General features: G+C 45.8%; 2 protein-coding genes across 7 annotated transcripts; one reads left to right on the top strand and one right to left on the bottom strand.

Annotated features, from left to right (window-relative positions):
• Positions 1 to 922: 922 nt before the first annotated feature.
• On the top strand, positions 923 to 3,309 carry LOC130537679 (dual specificity phosphatase 29-like). Of its 2 annotated transcripts, XM_057054696.1 has the most exons (4): positions 923 to 1,077; positions 1,158 to 1,377; positions 1,457 to 1,680; positions 2,424 to 3,309. In XM_057054696.1, the coding sequence occupies exons 1-4, from the start codon at positions 924 to 926 to the stop codon at positions 2,630 to 2,632; spliced, it is 807 nt and encodes a 268-aa protein (XP_056910676.1). In that variant the 5' UTR covers position 923; the 3' UTR covers positions 2,633 to 3,309. The 2 variants fall into 2 exon arrangements, with proteins under 2 accessions (XP_056910676.1, XP_056910734.1); XM_057054754.1 differs by lacking the exon at positions 923 to 1,077 and having other exon boundaries at positions 1,084 to 1,377.
• On the bottom strand, positions 2,688 to 24,495 carry kat6b (K(lysine) acetyltransferase 6B). Of its 5 annotated transcripts, XR_008953192.1 has the most exons (18): positions 22,788 to 23,084; positions 21,238 to 22,088; positions 17,905 to 18,013; positions 16,536 to 16,651; positions 16,225 to 16,306; positions 15,584 to 15,713; positions 14,309 to 15,267; positions 13,112 to 13,233; positions 12,560 to 12,672; positions 12,295 to 12,436; positions 11,989 to 12,150; positions 11,496 to 11,589; positions 9,748 to 9,979; positions 9,327 to 9,486; positions 8,627 to 8,896; positions 7,498 to 7,780; positions 3,852 to 6,772; positions 2,688 to 3,691 (listed from the first exon to the last, which is right to left on the bottom strand). XR_008953192.1 is itself a non-coding variant. In XM_057050727.1 (17 exons), exons 2-17 carry the CDS (start codon positions 21,853 to 21,855, stop codon positions 4,002 to 4,004), a joined length of 6,363 nt encoding a protein of 2,120 aa, XP_056906707.1. In that variant the 5' UTR covers positions 21,856 to 22,088; positions 24,220 to 24,495; the 3' UTR covers positions 2,688 to 4,001. The 5 variants fall into 5 exon arrangements, 4 of the variants coding, with proteins under 4 accessions (XP_056906707.1, XP_056906634.1, XP_056906895.1 ...); XM_057050727.1 differs by lacking the exon at positions 22,788 to 23,084 and adding an exon at positions 24,220 to 24,495 and having other exon boundaries at positions 2,688 to 6,772; XM_057050654.1 differs by having other exon boundaries at positions 2,688 to 6,772.

The raw sequence follows: 24,495 nt of genomic DNA, 5'->3' as shown, positions 1-24,495 counted from the left end.
TCAACCTGTTAAAATGACTCAGATTGCCACATTTCAGTTGCCACCATTAACTCCAGACTAAAGACCCGGGAGGAAGCAGGAGAAACACCCCCCAAAGCACGTCAGCTCAACTTTTAGTGAACGCAAATGCACCAGAACGTGGCTCCATCACAGTGCAATTAATATCAGAGAGGCCATTAAAACAAATGTAGCAGAAGTGCCAGAGCCACTGATGTACCCCAACCAGACGGAGACAGCCTGTTCCTATAAATAAACAACGCGCCGCTTATGTATTCATCACTCTTAAAACACCGTCTCCGCAGCCTCGGAGCAGCTTTGTGCAGTTAAAACTGAGACGCATGGGGGGGGGGGCTGATGCTAGGCTCTGAGCGAGGATACAGATTCAGGTCAGACTTTGAAAAGAGATGAAACGCTGAAGCCATCTTAATAAGAGCTGCTCTCCAGAGCTCACTGGCACATGAAGAGCCAGAGCGAGAGGGATGCTGTCAAAATAAAAGGAATTGGATATCACAGTTTTAATGATTTCACTGTCAGAATGAATGATGGTGGAGTGTGAAGATGCGAGGCAGTTGTAAAGGAGTCTGATGGTGCCAAAGCTCCGTCTGACGTGTTAGCGGCAGCCGCCGCGGTCGCCGTCGCGCTCGTTTAGATTCAAGGATTCGACACACGTGCGAGGGAGCCTCACCTGTCTGACAAGTCTGTCGCGTTTCGGTTCTCTAAAGAACGCCCCGTGTGTACCGAGAGACGCCTGACGCAGTCCCGAGGAATCGTCCTCGGTCCTGCAAATGCAACGTTTGCACACGGTTTAAGTTGTGTGGTTAAGAGTGGGATGGCGGGAGGAAGTTTTCCCCACAGGCAGTGAACGCGGCAGCTGAGGTCAGGGGCCTGCCACATCACAGCCCTAAAAATACCCTCTGCATTTGATGCCCGTCACACAGCAGTTACACAATCTGCACCCTGCCAGAGTGACCCCCCCCCCCCCCCCCCCCCCCCCCCCACAATCGTCAGCCTCGCCAAGCTGCCACGATGTCGACGAGGCAAGTTTCAAACAGCAAGTCGAAGGATGGCGGCGTCTCGGTGAGTGCTGTCGGAGATGCGTGTGAAGGATAAAACAGCCCGTTCCTCCTCCCTAAAATGTTTTCCCTCTTCCTCTTAAGCTAATAAATCGTGTGTGAAAGGGAGCCGCGGCGGGGAAATGGCGTCTCGGGAGTCAAAACATGGCACCAAGAGTAACGTTTCAAAGGTAGCAGAGCAGTCCGGCATAGAGGAAGGATACGTCACCCCTGGGAGTTATGAGCTAGAGAAAATCCTCAACCGGGGGAGCCCAGCTTACACCCATGTTAACGAGGTCTGGCCCAACGTCTACATTGGAGATGAGTGAGTAAAAACCTAATAAGTGATCCGTCTAAGTTGGCTAATCGTGGGTCAAATTCATACTGACGCCGGGTTCTTTCAGGCAGACGGCAAAGGACAAGTATAATCTGAAGAGGTTGGGGATTACGCACGTGTTGAATGCGGCAGAGGGGACCTGGAACAACGTGGACACCGGAGCTGGTTACTACGGCGACATGGATGTGGTCTATCACGGCGTGGTAGCGGAAGACATCCCAACCTTTGACCTCAGCCAGCATTTCTACTCCGCTGCCCGTTTTATAAAGGAAACGCTGAGAAATCCCCAGAGTAAGACGAGGCTAAAACAAGTGGAATGTTTACTTTCAGGCATCCATCAAACACTCTGAGGTCACTCCTGGGCGCTCGCATTGGATTAATCAGCAGACATCTTACTTTTGGAGGGATGCAAATTGAGTTTTTGCTCGACTCTGGTTGAAATCTGGATTTGGAGATGCGTCTAAACTCGATCTGAGACAGGAATTGGCTGGAATTCAACAGCAAACAACAAATATGAAATAAGACAGATTCAAGGATTATGGATAGACTGTGAAACACAGCAAATAGAAGACAAAATAGGGCTTATGTCATCAAGTGTTAGGTTTGTAAAACAGATTTTAGACTCCAGTGAAGAGAGATGTTGCCCCTACTAAATCACCAAGAGTGAATCTGTTTGTTGAACACAAACACAGACTTTGAGTCATTTTATGTCACAGGTGGAGAAGAGTACATCATCCGCATAGAAACAGAGCTTTGTCTGTACTTGACAGTAGTGGTAGCACATCCAGGGGGATAATCAGCACAGGACCGAGATAAAAACCCTGCGGAACGCCACATAGCAAGGAAGGGTGATGCCTGAACAGTCCACAGTGTGTAAATTTAACATACATATATGTATATATATACACCTGCATTTGTACATCAGACCAAACGTAGACAGACATAATTCAGTTTATGAAACACTAGGATGACCTATCTTTTTTTTTTTTTAATGGTTCATGTGAGGAAGTAAAGGCTGTCACCACTTTCTCCAGATAAGCTGCTGGTGCACTGCGTGATGGGTCGAAGTCGCTCCGCCACGCTTTTCCTCGCCTACCTCATGATCTGTGAGAACATGACATTGGTGGACGCTATCGAGCAGGTGAAGACGCGCAGGCGGATCGTTCCCAACTGGGGCTTCCTGAAACAACTGAGGGAACTGGACACGCAGCTCCAGGACGGAAGGAAAGGAGCTCTGGATTAGAGCCGGCTCTTCCTTCGGGTGCCGAACGTTTCGAATCAAAAGCAGAACAATCGAGTACAGGGTCAATCATAATTTATTCTTATGCTAAAATGTACAGCATTTTAAGTAAGTGACAAAAGGAGAAAAATCATAAATACAAGGTCAATCCCTCTCATTTTTGTACACATAGCCAGGTCACCCCCCGCTCTGACCAGCAACTCTGTACAGGTACAAAGGCTACAAAAGAGCAATATAAACAAAAACACAAGTACAAGTTGCGTTTTACATGCAATCCATTAGCTTAATTTGGTCTATTCACAGGCTCTATTCTTCTACACTTCGGTAAAATATAAATCCGACATTTTATAAAGATAGAAAACAAATCTACGGATGGAATGAAAATGTAGCTTTAAAGGCATTGTGTAAAATATCAACTTTGGACTAAATTTATAATTTCTTTATTGGTATTAATCATTAGACTCATTATTAGCTTTTTATTATTATTATTATTATTCTGCCACGCTGCTGGATATTTTGAAATGTTTTACATTTTGTTCCAGGGTACAAACACTGAGATATGCTTTGATATTTTTGACAGAAATCAGTCTGCTTTATTAAACAGAAAGCTGCCTCAAGGAGATCTGTTACAAAAGACTTCAGAATTATACATACATAGCAATAAAACCTCTCAAAACAAACAGGACTAAGTTTACATTTTTTTTTACATTATTAGAATTAACAAAATATAGTTTCATCTTTTTCCCCCCGTGAGGGGAAACCTAATAAAGGCCAGATATCTTTAAAATGGCTTGCTATTAAGCACAACACTTGTACAGTACTACTCAATGCACTGTCACTAACAGAGACTGAAGCATGCTAGTTGTCACTTTACAAAATAAGTACAATAATTTAAATATACAAAGGCATGAGTATAGTACAAACTAATTGTCAGCACTGTTAGACAGGTACACTGAACAGGTTCAAACATTTCCACTTGTAGCAGGCACATTAAATGGCTTCATTTGAGGCTGCTACACAAAATCCACTGATGAAATCTCCACCTCTGAGCTCCGAACCTGCCTGTGAGAAAGACACGTCAGAGACACTAACACTAATTAAATAGATTTTCATCATAATGATGTAAGGCTTCCCATTTGGAAAAACAAACACGCACAAAAAAACAAAACAAAAAAAAACACCTTTTGTATTTTTTTTAATATCAAGGTTAAAGTTGACTCACTGATCACAAGTTTTGCATTCTTTCCAAGTGCTGCTGCTGGTTTTTAAGTCATAAACGCGAACAAAAAGACAAAAAGAGAAAATAAAGGCCAGAAGAGTGCATTCAGTATATTAAAATGCACGAGAAGAAAGAGCTCAGTCCTGCGTGGGGCTACCGTCTGATGAAGGACCCTTTCAGGGACTGCTTGGGCATGCCTGTGTTCATATAGCCATGATGACCAGCTGGAGTGTACACCATGTTGCCATGTGGTGGAGCCTGCATGGGCTGCTGGGGGTATGGCTGTGTTCCCATCATTCCCATCTGCATAGAGTACTGGGGTGACTGGTTCATATAGGCATGGTTGCCATGGTAGCCGCTGTTCATCATAGGCTGGCTCATGCTATAGCCGTTCATGGCATTGAGAGAGGGCATGTTCATGGAGTTGACGTTGTACGCCGGCGCCGGCATTATGTTCACGCTCATGTTCATGCGCGGCATGGCAGCCAGCGTCCTGGAAGGCGCCTGCATGGTCACAGCCTGCGGCGGCCGGGCGTACATCTGTTGCTGGTGGTGCGACAGCGGGGCCGACTTGGAGCGCGACGAGATGTGACTCTTGGGTGCCATTTGGGGCTGGATCCGCTGCGAAGGCGGGATACCCATATTGCGTTGTAGCATCATGGTTGGCGGAGAGCTGAGATTTGGGGGCGGGGTCATGGTGGCCTGCACCTGTTGGTTGGGGACTCGATGCGGAGTCTGGGACAAGGAGACCAAGCTGGAGTGCTGAGATGACAATGAGGGGGTATTTGCATAAGATGTGATGGGGTGCGAGGCTGTGTGGTTGAAAGGCAAAGAGCGCGGGTGGTCTATGAATGTGTTGGTGAACTGTTGAAGTTTTGCCAGACTGAGGCCAGAGGACTGAGGGTAGTGCCCGCCGCCGTACTCCCCCTGGTGGTTGAGCCTCTCGTAGAGGGTTAAATTTGGATTGCCCGATTCGGGAATGTCCGCCAGCTGCATGGTGGTGGTGAAGTTGGTGGGGATGGCGCACTGGGCCATGGGCTGCTGCTGGCTGTGCTGAGCGTGTTGATTGTGTAGGCCGTGCTGAGCGTGCTGATTGTGCTGGCTGTGCTGATTGTGTTGCAGATGGTGATTGTGGTGGTGACTGTGCTGGTTGTGAGGATTGTGTTGACTGTGCTGGCTTAGCTGATTGTGAGGACCGTGTTGATTGTGTTGGCTGTGCTGATTGTGTGGGCCGTGCCTGCTGTGAGAGGGGTGTTGACTGTGTTGGCTGTGCTGGCTGTTGCTGGGCGGCCTCTCCACCACCACACAGCCCTGCGGGGACTTGACGTTGCAGTGCGGCGGTGAGCTCAGGCTGTTCTGCTGAATCATTCCACAGCTACCAGGGTTGACTGCAGCCATTTGCTGGCTCACAGCACAGCTGCTCTGGGCCAGGCCGCTTGGGGGGATGCTACCATAGGAGCAGCTGTTCTGGGAAGGTCCGGCCCCACAAATGCTGCCTCCCATAGTCGAGTCATAGCTGCTGGGGTTCTCGTAGTTCTCGGTGGTGCTCTCGATGCTGCCCAGGTCACTGAAACCGCTGTCCACCACCTGCTGAGAGTGGTCGGACACCGACGGCACGTCCATCATCGGGCTCGTCTCCATGTTGTGCAGAGAGGGCACCGAGATGGCGCTGTGGTCAGGGCTGATCTGAGTGTAGCTGCTCTCCAGGATGGAGACCGCCGGGCTGTTAACGGAGCGCACTGACTGGCTGGGATGCGACTGGGCAGAGGAAAGCGGGCTGCTGTGATCTGACTGCGGGCAGTCGTCCATCGGAGTGAGCTGGGGACTGTTGGGCACACGCGTGTAGGTCTGCAAGCTCCTGCAGGGCTCGCGGCTCTCCGCGCAGTCCTGGAACACCTTCTCTCTCTCAGACTCCTGTGTCAAGGACTGAACAGCTTGGGCCGTCTCTGAGTCTATCTCCGCACAGACTGGGGGATTCTCGTTCAGCACTGGGCTGAGCATTAGCCTCTCTGCAGGCTGCGGAGGCAGCTGATTTGGACAAGGACTCGGAGCGCTTTCCTCCTCTGACTCCGAGTCCACGGGGTTATCAGAGTCTACAGCTGCTACTGAAGTGACTGCCACTGCTTCGGGGGGTGGCGGCGTTGCTACTGTTGTTTCAGTCTGTGGTTCCTGGAGGTTTTCTGCTGTTGCAGGCGGTTCCTCTTCATTACACAGCCCCGTAGACACCGGCTGACTCAGCTCGGCGTTGCCGTCTTCCTTTGCAACTAAAAAAGATGTGATGCAATCGGGCGCTTGTCTTACACCCTGTTCCAACTCTGATTTGCTTCCGTCGGGCTCCATTGCCTTCCCGCGGACAACATCCTCATCAGCGGCGTCCCGGTCTTCAATTGTTGCTTCCTGCTCGTTCTTGTCATCCTCCTCTTTAGCATTGTCCAGAGATACGGTGCTCACTGCGCCGTGGTCTACATCTTTGGCTGGGGAGTTTTCTTCCGGATCGCTCTCGTGGCCTGCCCGGTCATCTTCAGGGGGCTCCGGGGAATCGTCTCGGTCCGGGACCCCGGTGGGGGAACCTACCGAAGAAGGCAACGGCGAACCTTCTGGGGAGCTGGACTTCTGGGAGACGAGGTCCGCGGGACTAGGGGGCTCAGAAGCGAGCCTCTCGAGCACTGCGTCGAGATTCACGGAGCGCGCGTTGTAGCATTCGTCCGCACTGATGGTATCCTGGTCTGGTTCTCCCTTCGCTTCATTCTGGGTGTGGTGCTGCTCTGCCTCCATGGGGGTTTCAGGAGGCGTGTACAGGTTGAGCTTGAAGCCCATCTTCCTTTCACTCTTCAGTCTCCATTTTGGAGGACCTCGCTTTACTCCTTTGGGCCAGCCTTTCTTTCGTTTTACTGGACGAGGTCTGCCAGGCCTTTTGGCAGCTCCTAAGAAGAAGAAAGGAAAAACGGCAATAAAATTAAGTGATGGACAACAACCTTTCAAAAATATGCCGTGGAAATAAAATCTTATTGTTGGGACAGTCAGTCCCTCCAGGATTTTGCAGATTTTTTCTTGGATTGTTGCAAAGAAACTGGAGCAAGTGATGTTATGCTGATGTTAATTTAGAAAGAAAGCCGAGGGGGAACAATGCAGCTGTTTTTCTTAATCATCTTGGTATCGTTTTGACACTCGAACTATGCACTGATGCAACAGATTCTCACCCAGTGATTGGTCCTCTCTATTTTCATGTTTCAGCTGTTTTCCAGATGTGTTCTCTGGAGAACAGTTAGTTTTACTTCATAAATTTGGTTTATGTTCCAGTCCAGTCCATTTTAACATTACTTTCATGTAGAAATCAGTCTGGCAGAGACAGACACTCACAAACATGGAAGCAATCGTGCTGTCAGTTGACTTGACTACAAAGGCTTCACGGTATTTATTACAATACAATGAATTTCTTACAATGAGGCATTTGAGAGGCTGCATTTAATTGTCTTTTTCAATTGGTTACTGTTTGTTTTTTGCGTTTTATCGTCTTAAGTTTTAATCTTTGGTACACACAGTGTTTTTAAACTGCTCTACGAATTGCATAATCGTTTATTTTACTCAAGCGATGTTATTAGAGACACGGGGAATTCCTGGAGGGACTGGACATTCAAAACATAAATACCTTCGTTCCATTGTTCAAGACCGTCTTTGCGAACGTTTTTCTCCAGTCTCGGACGCCCTCTCCGCCGTTTTATTGGTGTAATCAAGATCTCGTCTTGTTCTTCCTCTTCTGCTTCCATCTTGCCCGCTCTGCAGGTGCGTTCCAGGAGGGGCATTGGACGCTCATCGTCTGAGTTATCGAAAGGCTCGTTCAACACCTCCGTTGTCTCCGAGATGGTTTCCGTTGTAACGCTACTGTTTATCCTCTTCCTTTTACGCCCTCTCTTCTTCAGCACAATGGTTCTCTGAAACACAATAGAAGATGAATTCATATAAACTGAATAAATCCCACAATCTAGGCTGAGCTGTTTAGCAAAGCTTGAAAACTAGGGCACAAGGTAGATGACCTCCATGTGGATAAGGCAGGAATTTATTCAAGCTTTTGTGCTAAATGTGAAACGCTGTGAACCACACTGAGACTAAATGTTGGAGCAATTCATCCTGGTGTGGAAAACCACAAATGAGACAGGCAAAGTAGGCAGAAACCACAGTCTTTATTTTACATTCTCCAGTTCTTTCCTGCTGGCTGCCTTCTGCTTCGCTACCCTCCTCTTCTGAAATCCTTCCCAGGAAAAATGCTAAATCAATACTGTAACTAAAATGCTACATAAATTTCAGTAGCTAGTGCTCCTCTATTCTGCTTTTGAAAAAAAAAAAACACCTGACATCACACACCTGGCTGTAATATTATCTCCAACACAAGAGGGCAGTGCCATAAAGCCAAAATAGATGTGAGCAGCATGGAGGAGGGCAGTAAATTAACCATGACCATTGACAACTGTACAAGGTTTAGTCTGCACAGTCTCAGCACCAGCAGTGAAAACACAATCTATTATCTTGGGCTGCAGGCACACAGGGAGACTCTACTTGACAGGAGGAAGCCACTGATCCCTCCAGTGAATTCATGAATATTTATCAAGCCTTTCTATCTCACCAGAGTAGGCAGCACAGCCCCTAATGAAGGAAAATATATAACGATACACATACAATTCCAATTTGTCCTGGAATAAATCTCCTGATCATCGATGAAACGATCCCATTGGGAGAAAGAACTTCCTCAGAAGCATTATTCGCATCAACAAACAAGTCACCTTTCTCTTGGTAGCGAGCATGGCGTGGGCTTTTGTGAGGATGGGAGGCGAGCCATCTGATGCATCGGAATCATCGTCGTCGTCGGCATCGTCGCTCACTTCTGGTGACCGCTGGACGCGCCTGGCCCAGGACATTGCAGGGCGGCGTTCATAAGTCCTGTAGGGCACCTTACAGTGGACCTTGGTCAGAGGCTGCCTGCTAGCGTGACTCATGTAGCCCTCTCTCTCTTCCTTCTCCCAGCAACTGGCCTGCTCCTTCAGCCGCTCAGCCTGGTAATTAAACAGACAAGAAGCATTATCTCTGGGAAAATAGCACGCACGGCTCCAACATCTGAGCAAGGAGGCTAATGGGAAAACAAGAGATTGGAATTAACATCATGACAAATGAATCAGTGCAGGTTTCTCCTGATAATAAAAACAGCCTCCTGATTGGATGTCTGCCTGCCACAGTGGAAACCTTTCCATTAAGTAACCATGGAAGGATTGCATTTCATGGAATATTCAGTACTATCAATTATGTAGTGGACTGATTTAGGGCAATTTTGCACAACATTAGATGCCTGCTGACAGTGAGAATCCTTTTCCCCGTTAATGGCCTCCATTTGAACTCTCCAGCTCATCAAACAAACATCCAATAAAAGCAGCTTTAGGCAAGAGTAAACAAATCACTAGTGCTCCCTGCTTGAAAAAGGAAACCTACATCCATCTCTGCCTCTCTCTCCTCCTCTGACAGGACAGCGTTGAGAGTGGTAGATGGCGTCCAATGCAGGGCGTCGGGGTCCACATCATTGCGGCGTGGGTTGGCCCGCAGACTCTCAATGTGCTTCTGGATCAAGCGCTCTCTTCTGATCAACACAATCCTGGATCAGCGGGAGGAAAGGCCGTGAGTTGAACACAATGCAATACCAGCCATGGTAAACAATAAGAAGACAGACGGTGGTTTGCAGTTAAATTAAAGCTCTTTGGGAGAGCGTGTGCTCCATGTCCTTGGGGGTGCTTAACCTGACTTACTTCTGTCAATATTCGGCGGCATTAATGGATACACTGTTAAAAATACCAGCTGGCCTGGATAAGTCAGACAGCATACAACAGCAGAAGGAGACCGTGGCTCGAATCCTGACCTGCCATCCTGTCTGTCAATCATGCCCAGCTGCTGGAGAGTAGAGGCGATGTCGTGCGGACACATCCCAGTGGCCCTGCTTATTCCTTTAACACTGATGTGTTTATCTGGGTGCTTATAAAGGTACTCCAGTATGACACTTTTCCAATATGCCAGATAGGATAAGCGACCCAGATCTGACAGCGGTTTCTCTGGGGAGCCGGCTTGTCCTTCCTGCCTGGTGAGAAGGTAACCTAAAAAGACAATATTCAAACAAAAACAAAGAGCTTTAGTGTGCACTAGCAGTGGCCAAAAGCTTATATATTTATGTGTGTGTGTGTGTTTACATGTTTTTAGCCTGTAATTTCAGTCCCTACAAGCCTTCCCTTAGAAATCACATATTCACAAAAGGATATGACACAGAGACATGGTTGAGATTTCACCTTCAAACAGTATGAAAGGAGGAAAGGTAATCAGTTTTTCTTTGCCTCAACCTCTGTCACTAACTGTGACACATGCTGGCAATGGCAACAAAGGAGGCTGAAAGATGGGAGTAAAGAGGAAACAAAGCGACAGCGAGACAGAGAAGCAGCTGGATGTCATTGCTCACAAGAGACTCCATTTTAGAGTGATAATGAGCAAGACAAAAATAATACTAATATGTACGTGTATAATTAGTTTTATAGCAGCCCTGTCAAGGGTCATCCATTATGAGCAGCATGAAATTAATTAATGCCTTTTAATGTGCACCCACTACAGAGAGCTAAACAAGCAAATCTAATCATCAAACAGCGAACATGTAATATTCCAGTAATCATGACAATATTCATTGCTAAAGCTAAGAAGAAGAGTGTGATAATAAACACTTAGCAATGAATATTCAAATTAATTGAGTGGGGGAAAAAACTATCATATGTCATTGTGTCACTTTACAAGCATATTATCATCAATAAACCGGTACAAAAAGCTTCTTGGTGTGCTGGAATTAGAATTTAAAACATTTTTTTTATACGGGCACCCACTAATGCTCGGCTCTCACAGCTACCTAAATCAAGTTCTAAGAAAATCCAATATAACAGAGCATCCTAATCTAAACAACTTCCAGCTCCAAAGCTACATTTTCCAATAAAGCCTTCAAAGAGCTCAGAACTCAGCTGTGATCAGTCTCCCTTAATCCCCGTCTTTGTTATCAGCACACTCTCAATATCGCAGATCCACTTGCATCTCCATGTCTCAATGGCTCCCAAAGTGAACAGGAAATCAAATGTTCCATTACTGCCTACCCATCCCCATGTTGGCTCATTTTCCTTTTCTTCAGAGCACACAAACTTGGTAACGAGACAAGTCTTGAAAACAATAAACTGCATATAATGACAAAAAAAGCCGTCTGCTTAAACATGGAAATCCACTCAAGGCAACAACTGTTCTCATAAGTGGGCCGCAAGGCTTTAAATATTGTATGTGTTGCATTTACTGGACTAAAACAAAAAGCAGTATCTGCACTTCATCAAAAATCAAGGACAGAAATGGGGCTGTTTCTATGAAAAACCTCTTAAGGTAATGCTCAGATTAAGCGTTTCTGACCGTCATATAATCGAGTCAGAATCTTCTTTGATTGCCTAAACACTGCAAATGAATGCTCTTGATTAGGCTACTGCAAAGCATTAACCAAATATCAGCACCTTGCCAAAAGCCACAAATTCACCCCTTAATCTAAAACAAAGAAGAAAAAAACTGTTCAGTGGTCTGAAACAGCATTAAGGAACTTACTGAAATCAATGAGGAACCTTCCAAATCCTTGCCTTTGGTACTGAGGCATGATCATTATGCAGGAGACATTGTACTTCTGCTGGCAAAGCTTTTCCTGAGGGAAGGAGAAACAGATCAAGTATGTCAGAGCTCTGCTGAAGCTCGCAATTTACTGCACCTGCCATTGTCCTTGTCTGAAGATGCACATATTCATGCATGTGCACCCCCGCAAACACACCCACAGGAAAGCATTCAGTGAAAAGCTTCATAAAGTGAGCCTATGCTCTGAAATGTGGCAGTTAAGATGCTTGATTTTCAATTTGTTCAAAAGTTCTAACAGGCATTAATACATTTATAACAACCAAATCCAAACTTAAACCACCCCCCCCAAAAAAAACTCTAAGCCAAGTCTCTGACTAGTCTAATGTAATCTAACCTCTGACCCCTATTTTTTTCTAGGATTAAATTAAACTGTATTCCTTCCGTTCTCATGTAATCATTTGGTATTCCTTACCTTGGAGAAATAACCCACAAGATGACAGCCTTTCTCATCATTCTTTGTGAGAATGTAGAAGAGGAAAGGCTCCACATCATAATACAAGGTCTTGTGATCCAGGAAAAGCTTGGCCAACAGGCAGAGGTTTTGGCAGAAAAGTTTGCTGACATTTCCATCAACCTAAACATTGAATGAAAAAAGAAAATAAGCCCTTTTTTTCCTTTCCACTCCCAATTTTTCCCCTCTACCACCACCCCAGAGCCCACTCAGTGTAATCGCATGCAGCATACAGCTATTGCTTTATTGTGGTAAAAAGGAACTAACCTCAAACACAGAAAGGTTGTCTTTCCTGTAGATTTCATTGGCTGGCGGGTGGAACCAGCCGCATTTCTTCGTGTGTCTCTGGAGAATGTTTTTGCTTCTCATGTACTTCAGACAGAACTCACACAGATAAAGCTTTTGTAATCTTAAAAAAAAAGGCAAAAAGGATACCTCGAGGTTTGTACTTCAGTGACATTGAAATAAACAAACACGACAAAAATTGTAGGCAAAGAAAACAACCTTATTTATCAAGAAAAAGCCACAATACCTTGAATATTCGGGCGGGTAAGGGGACGAGTACCAGGTCTGAATCTCATATTTCCCAAATTCAATGACAGCCGGGCATCGCATGGAGTCTGTGTTCATCTGAGATCCAGTCCTCTGTGAGGAGATGAAATAAAAAGTAATGGATGAATGTGGTGACCCAGATAATTCAGCCATATGGCGTCTAATCAGTCCTATAAAGTGGTGCTATGACTTAAGTCAAATTACAGTCCACCCTTATCAAGTGTATCGCAGATCCAGCCAATATGATGGAAACATCGCAGTATTATACTTACATGTATCATTTTTAATTACCAACATCTGGGATTAAAAAATAGCTGCCGTTGTATTTTTTCAACGATTTCTTAGTATTTAGTATGGAGTTACAAAAACTGGCCTTCACTTTTGTTTGTCAAGGAGAACTATACTTATTATAACGGAATCCATATGATGCAAAACCATTAATGTGCCTCAGACCACAGAAAACGTTTTGGTCAACCTGAAAAAATAAACATTGGTTTGTCGAGGTGTAGTCCCTAAATGGCAGTTTTCTCACCTGCATGGCGAGTTCCCGAACGTGCACGAACGTCTCGATGTCCTCTTCCGTAACGTGTTCCCTGGACATCGCCGCAAAGGTGGCGCGGGCCTCCTGTTTCAAGTGCACCTCCCCGCTGAGGCCTGTTATAGACACAATGAGACAACATCGCCGCATCAGTTTAGCACATCAACACCGGACTGTTTGAAGCAGCCGTAGCTGAATAATCTCATAAATGAATTCTATGCAAATGTGCTTATACTGAGAGTACTGCGGCTGAGCCTGTTTCGGGCCGCGTCTCTGAGGAATTTTTGTAATGTATCATCTTTGCATGTTTATATGAAAATCCCTAATGTAATGAAGTGAAACTAAATCACTTTAATTGCATAACTGCTTTCATGTACATAGTCACTCACCAAGACAGTTTCCCATGAATGAAAAAGCAGATGTGGCGAGTGGAGCCAATGTTGACATGAAAAGCAGGCAATAATTTTTATGAAAGGCATCAACACGTTGACTTACCCGCCAAAACACAAATCCATTACAAGCGGACCTGATATGTCATTACCATATTTATGGAAATGTGCTCTTAGGGAGAGCAGTCTTTTTGACGTATATTGTTTAGAACTGTGTGAAACATATTAAAACCATTCTCGTGTGTTGCTGCACTCCAGAAGACAGCAAAATGCAAGGGTTATTGCACTCCTCGCTATAATTATCATGTCAGTTAAGAGTCGGCTTGGTTGGGTGAACCACCGGGTTTTATGTGTCAAACGATCACTGGAACTGGAGATTGAGCAGAGACAGCGAGTTCAAGAATGAGGATGGAATGAGAACAAGTGTTGATGAAAGTAGATTCTACAAGGTGGTGAATGCAACTAGTGCTGAGGGTCAAGGACAGAGCAAAGAGCAACATGAGGGAGTTAGTGGGCCATGCATTAGAACAAAAAGCCAACGGGCGAGAAGATGGAAGCCACGTTGAAAACTCCGCAGCCAAGTCAAAAACGCAACGAAAGTGGGTTAAGACACTAAAAGAATTCAAATTAGGCAGAAGATTAGTAGTCTGTTAGAATGCTGAAGGTCTCTTCTCAAAGAAAAGATTAGCTCTGTCTTAGAAAAATAACTGCGGTTGTCAAGCGTAAAAAAAAGAAATAAATGAGGAAGAAGCTTAAAGGTGTGGAGACGCAGGTCTGGGTTGAAGTTACGAGCCTTGCTTACCATTATTCTCTGGCTTATTTCTTCCATCTGTCAAGTCTCCCTTTTCTGGTGAGGGGGCTCCCTTCTGAGGGCTCACTTTATACCTCAGCCTGCCTAACGTCCTGTGCTTTTTAAGGAAGGGGTTGCGTTTGAAATGACTGACCATCTTAAATGGGTGTCCTCTGTGTCGGCCCGGGCCGCCAGACGTAGAGAGGAGCCTAGTTTTGTTAAACTCACTCTTTCCAATGCGATGGACCCCTGTTCTGGACACGTGGGGCGAATCCTGCTTATGCTCCATGCGCTTGGGCGGTGCATAGCAAGGAAGTCTCTTTTTCCGTGACTGTCCCTGAGTAGTATAAATGTGAGAAAGTCCATCAAATAGCCCCTTAAGTTGGCTGCTATTGCAGAGACTACTCAGGGAAGGAACGCTAGACTGGCTTGAGGAGCTCTGGGGTGAGTTAGCAGAGGTGGAACCGTGGGACACCTGCAGCGGGGGGCTAAGTCCTGGCAACGTGGGAGCGGGAGGAAGTGCAGAGGATGAAGAGGCGGCTATCTTTTGAAAATCAGCAGTGTAGGAAAATGGCTCTGGTGGCTTTGAGTGTTTGGGTGGACCGTGGTCTCTAGAGCTCAACGGACTGGCGGGCAACTCTACGGCTAAAGCTCGCGAGCGACGGCCAACGGGGGAAGGGGTAAAGAATTTGGAAAGCCCATCAATAAGCCCTTTGGTTTTCTTGTTAACTGTAAGTGTAGCTGGGGTGGAGGTGGGCGTGAGAGGGGGGGTGGTGGTGGGTGTGGAGGTGGTGAATTGGGTGGCGTCGACTGCACAACAGGGGTCTGCAACAGTCAATCTGTCTCTGGCGTCCGTCACAGATGCAGCATGACCAGATGAAGGTGTGGAACAGACGGAAATCTTTTGACCCCTACCAGGTGACCCCCTTCTTCCAACTGTTACCATGGAGCCGTCACCGCTGGATACAGACCTGCCGAAGGGAAACAAAACAAGGAATGAATTTACTTTACCAATTTACATATTACTTTTTTTTTTCTTCACTATTTTCCATCTCGTTATGGATGAATCATCTTATTTAAAATATGTGTTAATCCTGATGTGTTTTAGCTGAACTATTCTCAACAATGAGTTCATTGTTGTAACTGCAGTTTACCGCCCATAATAACAGACTATAATATGGGACCGGAGACACCAAAGTAATGAATACTTTAAGAGGCGCTCAACCTCACCAATCGCAGCATTGCATCTTAAGGAAATGACCAATATTCCAATCGCAGCTGACTCACATTCTTTGTTTGAGCTTATTTCTGGGTCTTCCGATTGGCTTTGCATATCGACGTTTGATCTGATCGGCTTTCTTGTGCAGCAGTTTCTTCCCATTCTCCTTTGGCCTGCAGACTTGGCAGATCCACGTTCCTGGAAAGAGTCCAAACACGTACAGTAGAGTGTGCTTTAGGTGGGTTTATCAATTCAGAGGACATACAGTGTATTTATTTATAACGTTCCCTTTAACAGCGACAGCTGGCGAGAATCCCACCTATGTACAATGACGATCGATTACTCAGCACGTGAAAGCAAGTGAAAATCTATAAGAAAAACACTGGATCAATTCGCTGTCTTCCGAAATAGACTTCGTGTCAGCTTGTTGAACAAGGCCATGCGACTTGTATGAATCACCTGCCAAATGTCCTACTAAAGTACGCACACCATCATTACAAGCCTTGCTGTAGGGTCAGTACTGTAATCCAGAGATAGCAAATCTCCCCAGGGATGCTGGAATCATTTGATATGCATGCAAAGCTCCTAATAAGCCACCGCTGCCTCACTGTCTGCTGAGTGACAGCCCCATACGGCCATCTGTGGAGAAAGGGCTTTGAAATGACAGCTGAGAGGCAACCGGAGAAGCCAGACAGTGTAAACACCTCACCTTTTGGCATTCTTGAAAGCGGCGGGTTGCAGCATTCCATGTGAAAGCCCCGATCGCATGAATCACAGAAAAGCATCTCGTCCTGAAAGAGAACAACGGACGTGTGTAAAGGGTGTCCCTGTTGAATACATACAACACCTTTCCATCATTTAAAGTCTTTTGGAAAAGAATACGGCCAATTGAGTACAAGTGGGGATGACAAATCCAAGTGAGAAGCAGCAAATCCACAGGGATGCACAAGAAGAGCTCTACCTCCAGGTCTACGCGCTAGAAAATGCTGTGTGTTCAAATATACTCAGCATAATACTTACAGCGTTTTTGCCCTGTATTCGACAGGAGCTGCAGGTTTTGCATTCGATACACTGCCACCGTAATCTCTTCACATTTGAGGTCAGTTCCGGGGAAAACTTCAGACATGATGGATGCCCTTCAGAAGCAATCGAGAATGCTGGTTAGCCTAACTCACTTACTGGTGTTGGCCGTGTCGCCGAGTCAGAGCGGCAGCAAGGTTAAACATTAACATACTGCCTCGTCAAAAAAGAATGTCCACAACACTTTATCCCCCTGCCAGTATTTGTGACTAAAAACAGTACGATCAAACAACGGAGCTGTTAATTACAGATAATTTGATCTTAATGAGGCAGAAACAGCAGCAGTAGCAGCAGCAGCAGCAGCACCAATCTATGAAAGTCATGTAAAACCTTGCCTTCTCCCCCACCCAGCTACCTCTTATGGTTGTAAAACTGCTGTTTTACAGTGAGAGGACAATTTGTGTACACTATGCGTGGTTAATGAAAACCACCTCGAAACTACTTAGTCAAATTTGAGCTATAAAAATGTCACCATGAGAACAATTCCTTATGGCATTTAAAATAATTGTTCCGACATAAATGACTCCCTGGCAGAGGTAATTTTTATGGGGGTTAGCAGGTTTTTATGGAACAGAAGAAGACTAAAAGGAAATGGCACCAATGTGCAGCAGGAAAATGGCTGATCTTTGAACCGCTCTGCATGGCGCACTCTATAGATGTCTGAATTGAGGGGAAAATGACTCGGGTGATTTCAGAGCCACTCATGGAGCATCTGCCCTTCTTCAGCCCACTGAGGGTTGTGGGTAATTTGGATCCCCCCAGCCACTCAATTTGAACATTGTTCTTCCATTAAATCCCTTCAAGGCAAGTGAAAAATGCAGCAGAAGAATGTGACATCTGTCGAAGTGATGCTGAGAACCGCTGCTACCAGACAGGGTGATATGAAATTAGACTGCAGATCTGGGAATGACAGCAATTCCCCAACATTCGCGCACTTACAGCAAAGCAGAAATCTAAGCGTATGAAATAAAAATTTGACATTTAATGAAAAAGGCTTCACACATTTTTGGGATTTGCTCAGTTTTTGCCTCAACGCCTGATCTAGTAAAGCTTTAATAAACCCCAAAAAGGTATCATGCCAAATGTGACTCTGTAAAATGTTCCACATGAAATACAATAGCTAGGATTAACTAAAGAGCTTGATTTAGCACATTCTGGTGAATAATATTGCATTCAATCCGTGAAATTATATTTATAAGATGTATCCACTCAACTTTGTGCCTCATATGTACATGTTTGCTCTGGAGTCTTGGCCAACAGTTGACTACAGGATATTTAATCTTATGAAGCTTCAGACGACTGGACTTACCACTGCTCCCACAGTCTGCGCAGGACAGCAGCTCCTCTGGCTGCTTGTCCCGGTTTGACTCTTTCGTTCCAAGACAGAAACTGCATATTGGGATGGGGTCAACCCGGAGCTGGGTGGGAACACAAGCAGAAAAAAACAACAAAAAAAAGGGAGTATGAAAAGCCTGAAGTCTGTTTGTTTTTGGACATTTTATCCTCCCAGGATTTGCGAGATCACTGCAGACATATTGTCGATTCAAGCAGGATGATAAATCCAGTGTGTGATTTAATGACATAGCCACAAAAATATGAACCTGAAGCTCAAGGAATAAAAACAGAGTTGACTTCTCACAGGCGAGAGCTGAATAATAAATGAAGCTCATCCTCAGAGATATGGTTCGTTTGAGGTCCACCTCCATTATCCGTTACATCTGAATGGGAAAGTGATCCCAGTAATCACAGTTTAAGGCCTTAATCCAATTCTTAAAGCTTGCACCCCAGTCTGAAAGGATTAACCAGCATGTAATCAAATTACTGCCATCATAAAACATGCTATCATTGTTACTGGCTCGGTGACTGTAAATGTAACAAGTCTCTGAACAAACACCGATTTAAAGGCTTACGGCTGAGTTCCGATGGAGTTAAACATTAAAGAGGCTTTCCCTATTGATCACCTTCATGGAAAGCTGTGGATGACTAAAACTGGCCTAACCCAATGCTGAAATCTTGACCAGACCAAACTCTGACATCATCAACGCGTCCTTCATTACATGAGGTCATGTGTGCCTGGAGGAGCAGCGGGCGGGTTGCTGCGGCTAGGACGGCTCTTTAACGGAAACTCAAACTCACAGGGTGCGAACATAAATAACAAACCTCATCATCCGCTCGCACAACAAGGCCTCGCCGACCGACGGGCGCTCTGAAGGCCGCGTGGTGGGGCTGTCCGTTATCACTGGATTCCTGTGATGCCGATCAGCATCCTGACAAAACATTCAATAACCTCTCTCTAACCACCAATGACCTGCAAGTGATTCCCAGGGGTGAAATTCAGTACAGAAGCGGTTGGGGATTAGGTCGATGCTCCTGGTATCAATTATTTGTTACAGTGAGAGGAAGCAGTTCACCGCCGCATGGATGATGACTCCATTTCCCAACCTGCCGGGTCAATATGTGAATGCAGCCGCTGATCTTTGGCGCTGACTGATGATCACAGCTGCGATTATACACATCAAAACAATGAAAGTGTTCTCTGTGATGAGGCCCAGACTCTGAGGATAGAAAACCGTGGCTCGGAGGCACGGTTTCAATTCGGGCCACCGGATTATATTGCCAGATCTGTAACTACACATTACCTGCCTGTTAAATGAAATGCTCCCAGTTCTGGTTATTTTAGAAATGAATGATGTCCCTTTAATGAAAACTCTATTAATGATTGAGATATCACACTGCCCAGTGTTACCAATTTAGATTCACATACCCAAACATAACAATGTAATTTCTAATATAGCCAATAGGGGGCAGAAAAAGGTGGCCATTACAGCAAATATATGTATTTTTACTGTAAGATCAAAAACATCAGGATCAGTGTTTCATCCTGTGGTGCCACCGGGCTTGTTCTGTGGTGCCGCACACTCCAATAAACCCCAGCTGTTGCTATAATAGGCATTAAAATTTCATGTGTATCGCAGCATCGCGGTACCTATTGCATCAGGGGTAAAACATTTTTAGTGCAGATGTTTAATTTATAGAGCTTGCAATGCGTGCTCATATGGTTATCTTCCAATCTGAAAGATCTGTATCGCCTTACAGTTAGTTGCTTAAAAAATAACAATTACAACCCCAAAATCGATGGAAATCTCTGTCAGATTCCTAAAAGTGTTGGGATCAGTGCTGGGGCATCCTGGTTTGTTTCCAATTCTGCAGAGGGGGGGGGATTTGATTTCTCAAAAGTCTTTCTTCCATGACACATTCTCTGAAGACAGAGTTGTGAAGTCTGATCCAGGAACTGGAGAATTTGTTTCCATCAGGTGGTTTGGCAGGCCCGGCCGTGCAAACCAAGAACAATTTGCGATCTCTGCAACGCGAAAAAATGTGAAAAAGGGAGACAAAGATGAAGAGAGGCTGATGGTTTTTCTGGGGGATTCTAAATTAAGTACATTACAGGAAATTATACCGCTTGAAAAGCTCAGGCTGTCCTGAGTGAGGGGGTGGGGTCCTATTAGAACGCTGCTGGTAGAGAGAGAATGTCAGAGAGTCAGAGACAGAGAGAGAGCTCAAGTGGTTGCATAACGCAGCAGAGAGGGGAGGAAAAAAAAGCTCTCATTCCTTGCTTTTGTTCCTGCCAGAGTCTCTTCAGAATCTAATAAACTCTAAAGCAAGACTGCTCCATTTTTAACCTCAAACGTCTCTTATTCTTAACGCACTCCGACTTCTCCGAACACGCAGAGCAGTGCGATCCTTTGATGGGGAACCTGGACCGGCCGAGGTGATGTCATCAGCCTGGGAGCAATAGGCTGAAATGTTCCAAATAAAAGGATAAAAATGAATTAAAAAAAACAAAAAAACAGGTTTGCAGGACAGCGCGTCTCCAAACACTTCTCAGTTTGAGTGTTTCACTTCTGGCCTGACCACAGAGGCAGTCACAGTTGTGGCTGCAGTATCAACGTGTCACTTCCTGATTATTCACTGTGAAACCGACGGCAACATCTCGACAGCCTGCTGCTTTGAGCCGCTCAAACACTCCAGAAGAATCAGCAAACGCCACCGATGAGACGTCACACTCAACTTCAAGGAAGCGCGGTGGAAAGCAATGATCTTCCTGCGCTTTTAAAGATGCGGCCGAATAGCAGAAATGTCATTTACAGACATTATCTGCAGTTTGTTTAGGACTGAACCATCTCTGCAAACTATAAACCAGCCCTGAGGAATATAAAAAAAAATAATAGAACCTGGAACTTTGTTTACACAGTTTTATTTCCTCTCTGAGGCATCTCGGTTAGCTCAAAGGTCAGAATAGTTGGATGCACTCTATTTCAGTCCTACCGCACAGATTCCAGCAGCCATTTCTCAGCACTGCATGTGAAGACCACTTTATCCCTGCAAATTACCTAGAAACTATCCAAAATCTGCTCACTAATGCTTTGCTACTCACAAGACAGCCAGCAACATCCCCTAAGGTCATTAGGCTAGAGTTACATAACCTCCGAGCAGAGAGACTACCACACAGTCAGCATGACTGTCTGATTATCCAAGCCTTCTTATTATGGACACCAAAAGCTGCACGGCCCCAAAAGGACACAAGTGCCCACGGAGAGGTTTTTGGTGGGAAAAAAGGCAGGCGGCGAGGTGTTTGTACCTGGTCTCGCTCGTGGGGGAGGAGCGTCACTGATGACAGGAGTAAGGAGGAAACGCTCGCACATCTGAGGGCCCGTCCCTCCGCGCCGCCATGGCTGATCTTATACCTTGGGCCGTTTTTGAACAGCCTGCCGTTGTTCACCGACCGCTTGGCCGCCAGGCGCAACCTCTGCCGGAAGGCGGGGTTGTCGACAACGTTGGAGAGGTCATCCTGGTTCCTCAGATACCTCTCGATGTTCTTTAACGAGGAGCCGTGGGTATCATCCAGGCCCTCGATGGCCCTCTTAAGTATTTTATTCCAATCAATGTGGCGCAGATCACTTGAATTCCATATAGACTCCTTTGATGGCACGGATACATTTGCAGGCGGGATTGATCCAACTCTCCCGGGATTACCTGGGTCCTTGTAGGAGGTGCTCCCCTTATTTGTAACCTTCAATATAGAGCCATCGTGAACACTTAATTCCAATTGTTCAAGGACGGTCCTCTTGTCCAGTCCATGCGATGTGGCCACCGCATGACAGATTCGCTCCTCTGAGGGCCTCTGCTTTTGCCTTTTGATTTTCTGTATTGCTTCGAGAATCCACTCCGTGTACAGAGGGTTTGCAAGTTTTACCATGGTTGAACAATTAGACTCACAACAATGTGATCCATACAGATTTCCACTTTATGAGGCAAAACATTGGATACATCCACATCCTCAGTAAGGTCAAAAGGTTATGTTCCACGCCAGCATCCACGTAGTCCGTCTTATTCCTGGTTATCACTGGATTTGAGAAGTTGGCACAAGTAATTTCCACAATGACAGCTACCAGCTGACCTGGAACTTTGTTTATTTAATCCTGGATCAATCTAATGCAAGACAAAAATAAAGAAGAAAGAGAAACAGGTCAAATTGATACCTTTACTGTAATTGCAAAACATTTCCTCGCCATCAGTCTTTAAACTAGCTTATAGCAGGACAGGCTAAGCTAAAGGAATGCAGGACTTTTAAGGTGTGCTAAAACATGAGAAACAGATGGATAAAAACAGATGCATGAGCTGTCACGGTCGTTTAAGAAAATCCAGGGACTTAATCCATGCTCTGACACCATAATCCACACACCAAACCAGATGCCAATTTCAGAAAGAGGGGGGAAAAAAAACAAAAAAAAAACCCAAAAAACTAGCACGTTTCCACAAAATGTCAGGTTAACGTTAGCCGGAAACTTCAAACGAGCTGAAAAGTATCGCGGATTCGTATCGGTTTAAATTTCGCGTCGACGTCAGACACAATCCTCGCGAGTTAACGCTCGTTTTCAGCGGCGGGTTCGACCCGAACATGTCACCGCACAATTTCACAGTCTTCCCCCAACGAACTAAGTTTAAAAATAAATAAATAAACAAATAATTAAATTTTTTTTTTTTTAAAAAAAGAGATGTTCGGGGGTAATAAAAGGGGGCTAAAGTTTAACCATTAGTTGCCCACTCACGAGTTTTGACAGCTCGACGTCCGCGAGCACCAAACTGGTCCTCGCGAGCGTTAATAACATACGTATAATCAATACTCACTTCCTGACAGCTGGCGCTGGACGTCTCGAGCACGTCTGCAAATAACCGCGGAGCGTCTGCGCGAGGGAACCAACCGGCAATAACTACGCCACAAACCCGGAGTTGCGTTCCGCTGAGTTAAGCAGATAAATGACAGCGCTGCCAGCGTTACTGATGTCACCTAAACAGTCGCCATTTTGTTACAATGTTGTAGTTTACATGAATCCGACATGACGCTGATTACAATCCAATGGAGCCTCATTAAACCTTACCTACACTAATGTGCCCTCCCTCGCAACTTCAATATTGGCTGCGGAGACAAGTTGCGATCTCTGGTTTGATAAAGCACATGTCAATCTTTATGTATGAGCTCACTGTGGGAGCCACGGCACTGGCTGAACGATCTGTCACTTAACGCCATTGACCCGCCTCTTAAGGTGCCCCCGGTGATGAATTAGTATCGGTTACCTTCCACACTCGTGGTGCCTGAACTTGCGGCTCGAACAGCGGCTACGGCTCGTTATTAACCTATAAATACGCTTTCGCATGCACGAATTGACCGAGTGGCAATCAAATTACACGAATATTACGCCCCGTCTTGCAAAGCCATCAGACCCGGCCCACCTTTACTCGGATTCCTCCTTGAAACAGTTGGTTACACTTCAAAGTGATTCGGAACATTTTAGACTTTAATTGGCTGTTTGATAAATCTATCGCATCTTAGCATAATGCTTGAAAAGGGCCGAGGCGATGATTTAAAGTGGAACGCGTTTGGCACCTTATCGGCCGCAGGTAGCGCTTTTTCCCCTTTAGGACTCCTGCGTGCTGAACGTGTCCGAGCGATCGCGTTTCCCCCCTCTTTATCTTCCTCCCCTTCCATTATTTTCCGCAGAGGAGACGCAATTCTCCTGATGTTTCACGTCTAAAGTACATCCCCGCAAATTAACCCGCCGCCACGCTGGGGAAGGAAAAAGTACATTATCCGCCGGTGCGATTATGAACAGCCACTGTTGCGCTGCGCAAAGGATGACATGACCTCTTTATCGCCATTAACTATCAAATATCTCCAACGAGGGGGAAACAGCGAGAGCCCTGGGGAGAATTAAGGCGTTCAGACGGGAATACAAGTTAACACGACTGCCGGGGGAAGAGCGGCTCCTTCTCAATTATGGACCGCTAGTTTCTCTTAGCTCCGATCTCTCAGGCTTTCAGCCCCGCTTTTCCATATTTTATTAGGAAATGATAACGCAGCCTCCGTGGAATTCTTCCCCCCTTTTTCCACGGCGTTTTGTTGCACAAACAGACCTGCCTGTGCAGCGCGCCGCCGCCGTGGGCGAGAACAAATTAACGAGCAAGTTTCATGCAGGGATGAACATATAACTAGTATGAAAGCAAAAGGGGGTTAAAAAAAACGAGGGCACGCAGCTACCGTAAATATTTGCTGGTAGTTTACCTCTTCAAGTTTTCCCTCCCTCGGATACTCCGCTTCACGATCGTGGAAACGTCGAAGGAGAAGCGCACGGCGGCGTATCCGTGCGTTTTCGTGGGATTTTTCTTAAAACGGAGGCTGGAAAGCTTGCGCCGAGACATGGAGAGGACCTGATAACAACTAATTGAAAGGTTAATCTACATAGCAGCCTGTGACAAAGTGGTACCCTCCCCCTTCTTCTTCTTCCACTGTAGACATCCCTACTTCAGCGTGGAGGAGCGGACCGTCGCCCCTTTAGTG

This window comes from Takifugu flavidus, chromosome 1, assembly GCF_003711565.1.
Source record: "Takifugu flavidus isolate HTHZ2018 chromosome 1, ASM371156v2, whole genome shotgun sequence".
Lineage (NCBI taxonomy): Eukaryota > Metazoa > Chordata > Actinopteri > Tetraodontiformes > Tetraodontidae > Takifugu > Takifugu flavidus.
The sequence above is the reverse complement of the archived record's forward strand: the minus strand, read 5'-3'. Positions and strand labels throughout refer to the sequence as shown.

Bases quoted from the DNA above. Each gene is read 5' to 3' on its own strand.
- LOC130537679 (XM_057054696.1), top strand. From the start codon at position 924: ATGCCCGTCACACAGCAGTTACACAATCTGCACCCTGCCAGAGTGACC. The intron at 1,078-1,157 runs GTGAGTGCTGTC...CTTCCTCTTAAG, and splicing joins CGAAGGATGGCGGCGTCTCG to CTAATAAATCGTGTGTGAAA. The intron at 1,681-2,423 runs GTAAGACGAGGC...CACTTTCTCCAG, and splicing joins AACGCTGAGAAATCCCCAGA to ATAAGCTGCTGGTGCACTGC.
- kat6b (XM_057050727.1), bottom strand. From the start codon at position 21,855: ATGGTAAAACTTGCAAACCCTCTGTACACGGAGTGGATTCTCGAAGCA. The intron at 15,268-15,583 runs GTGAGTCAGCTG...TCCCTTCGGCAG, and splicing joins AATAAGCTCAAACAAAGAAT to GTCTGTATCCAGCGGTGACG. The intron at 12,673-13,111 runs GTGAGAAAACTG...ATCTCCTCACAG, and splicing joins TTCGGGAACTCGCCATGCAG to AGGACTGGATCTCAGATGAA.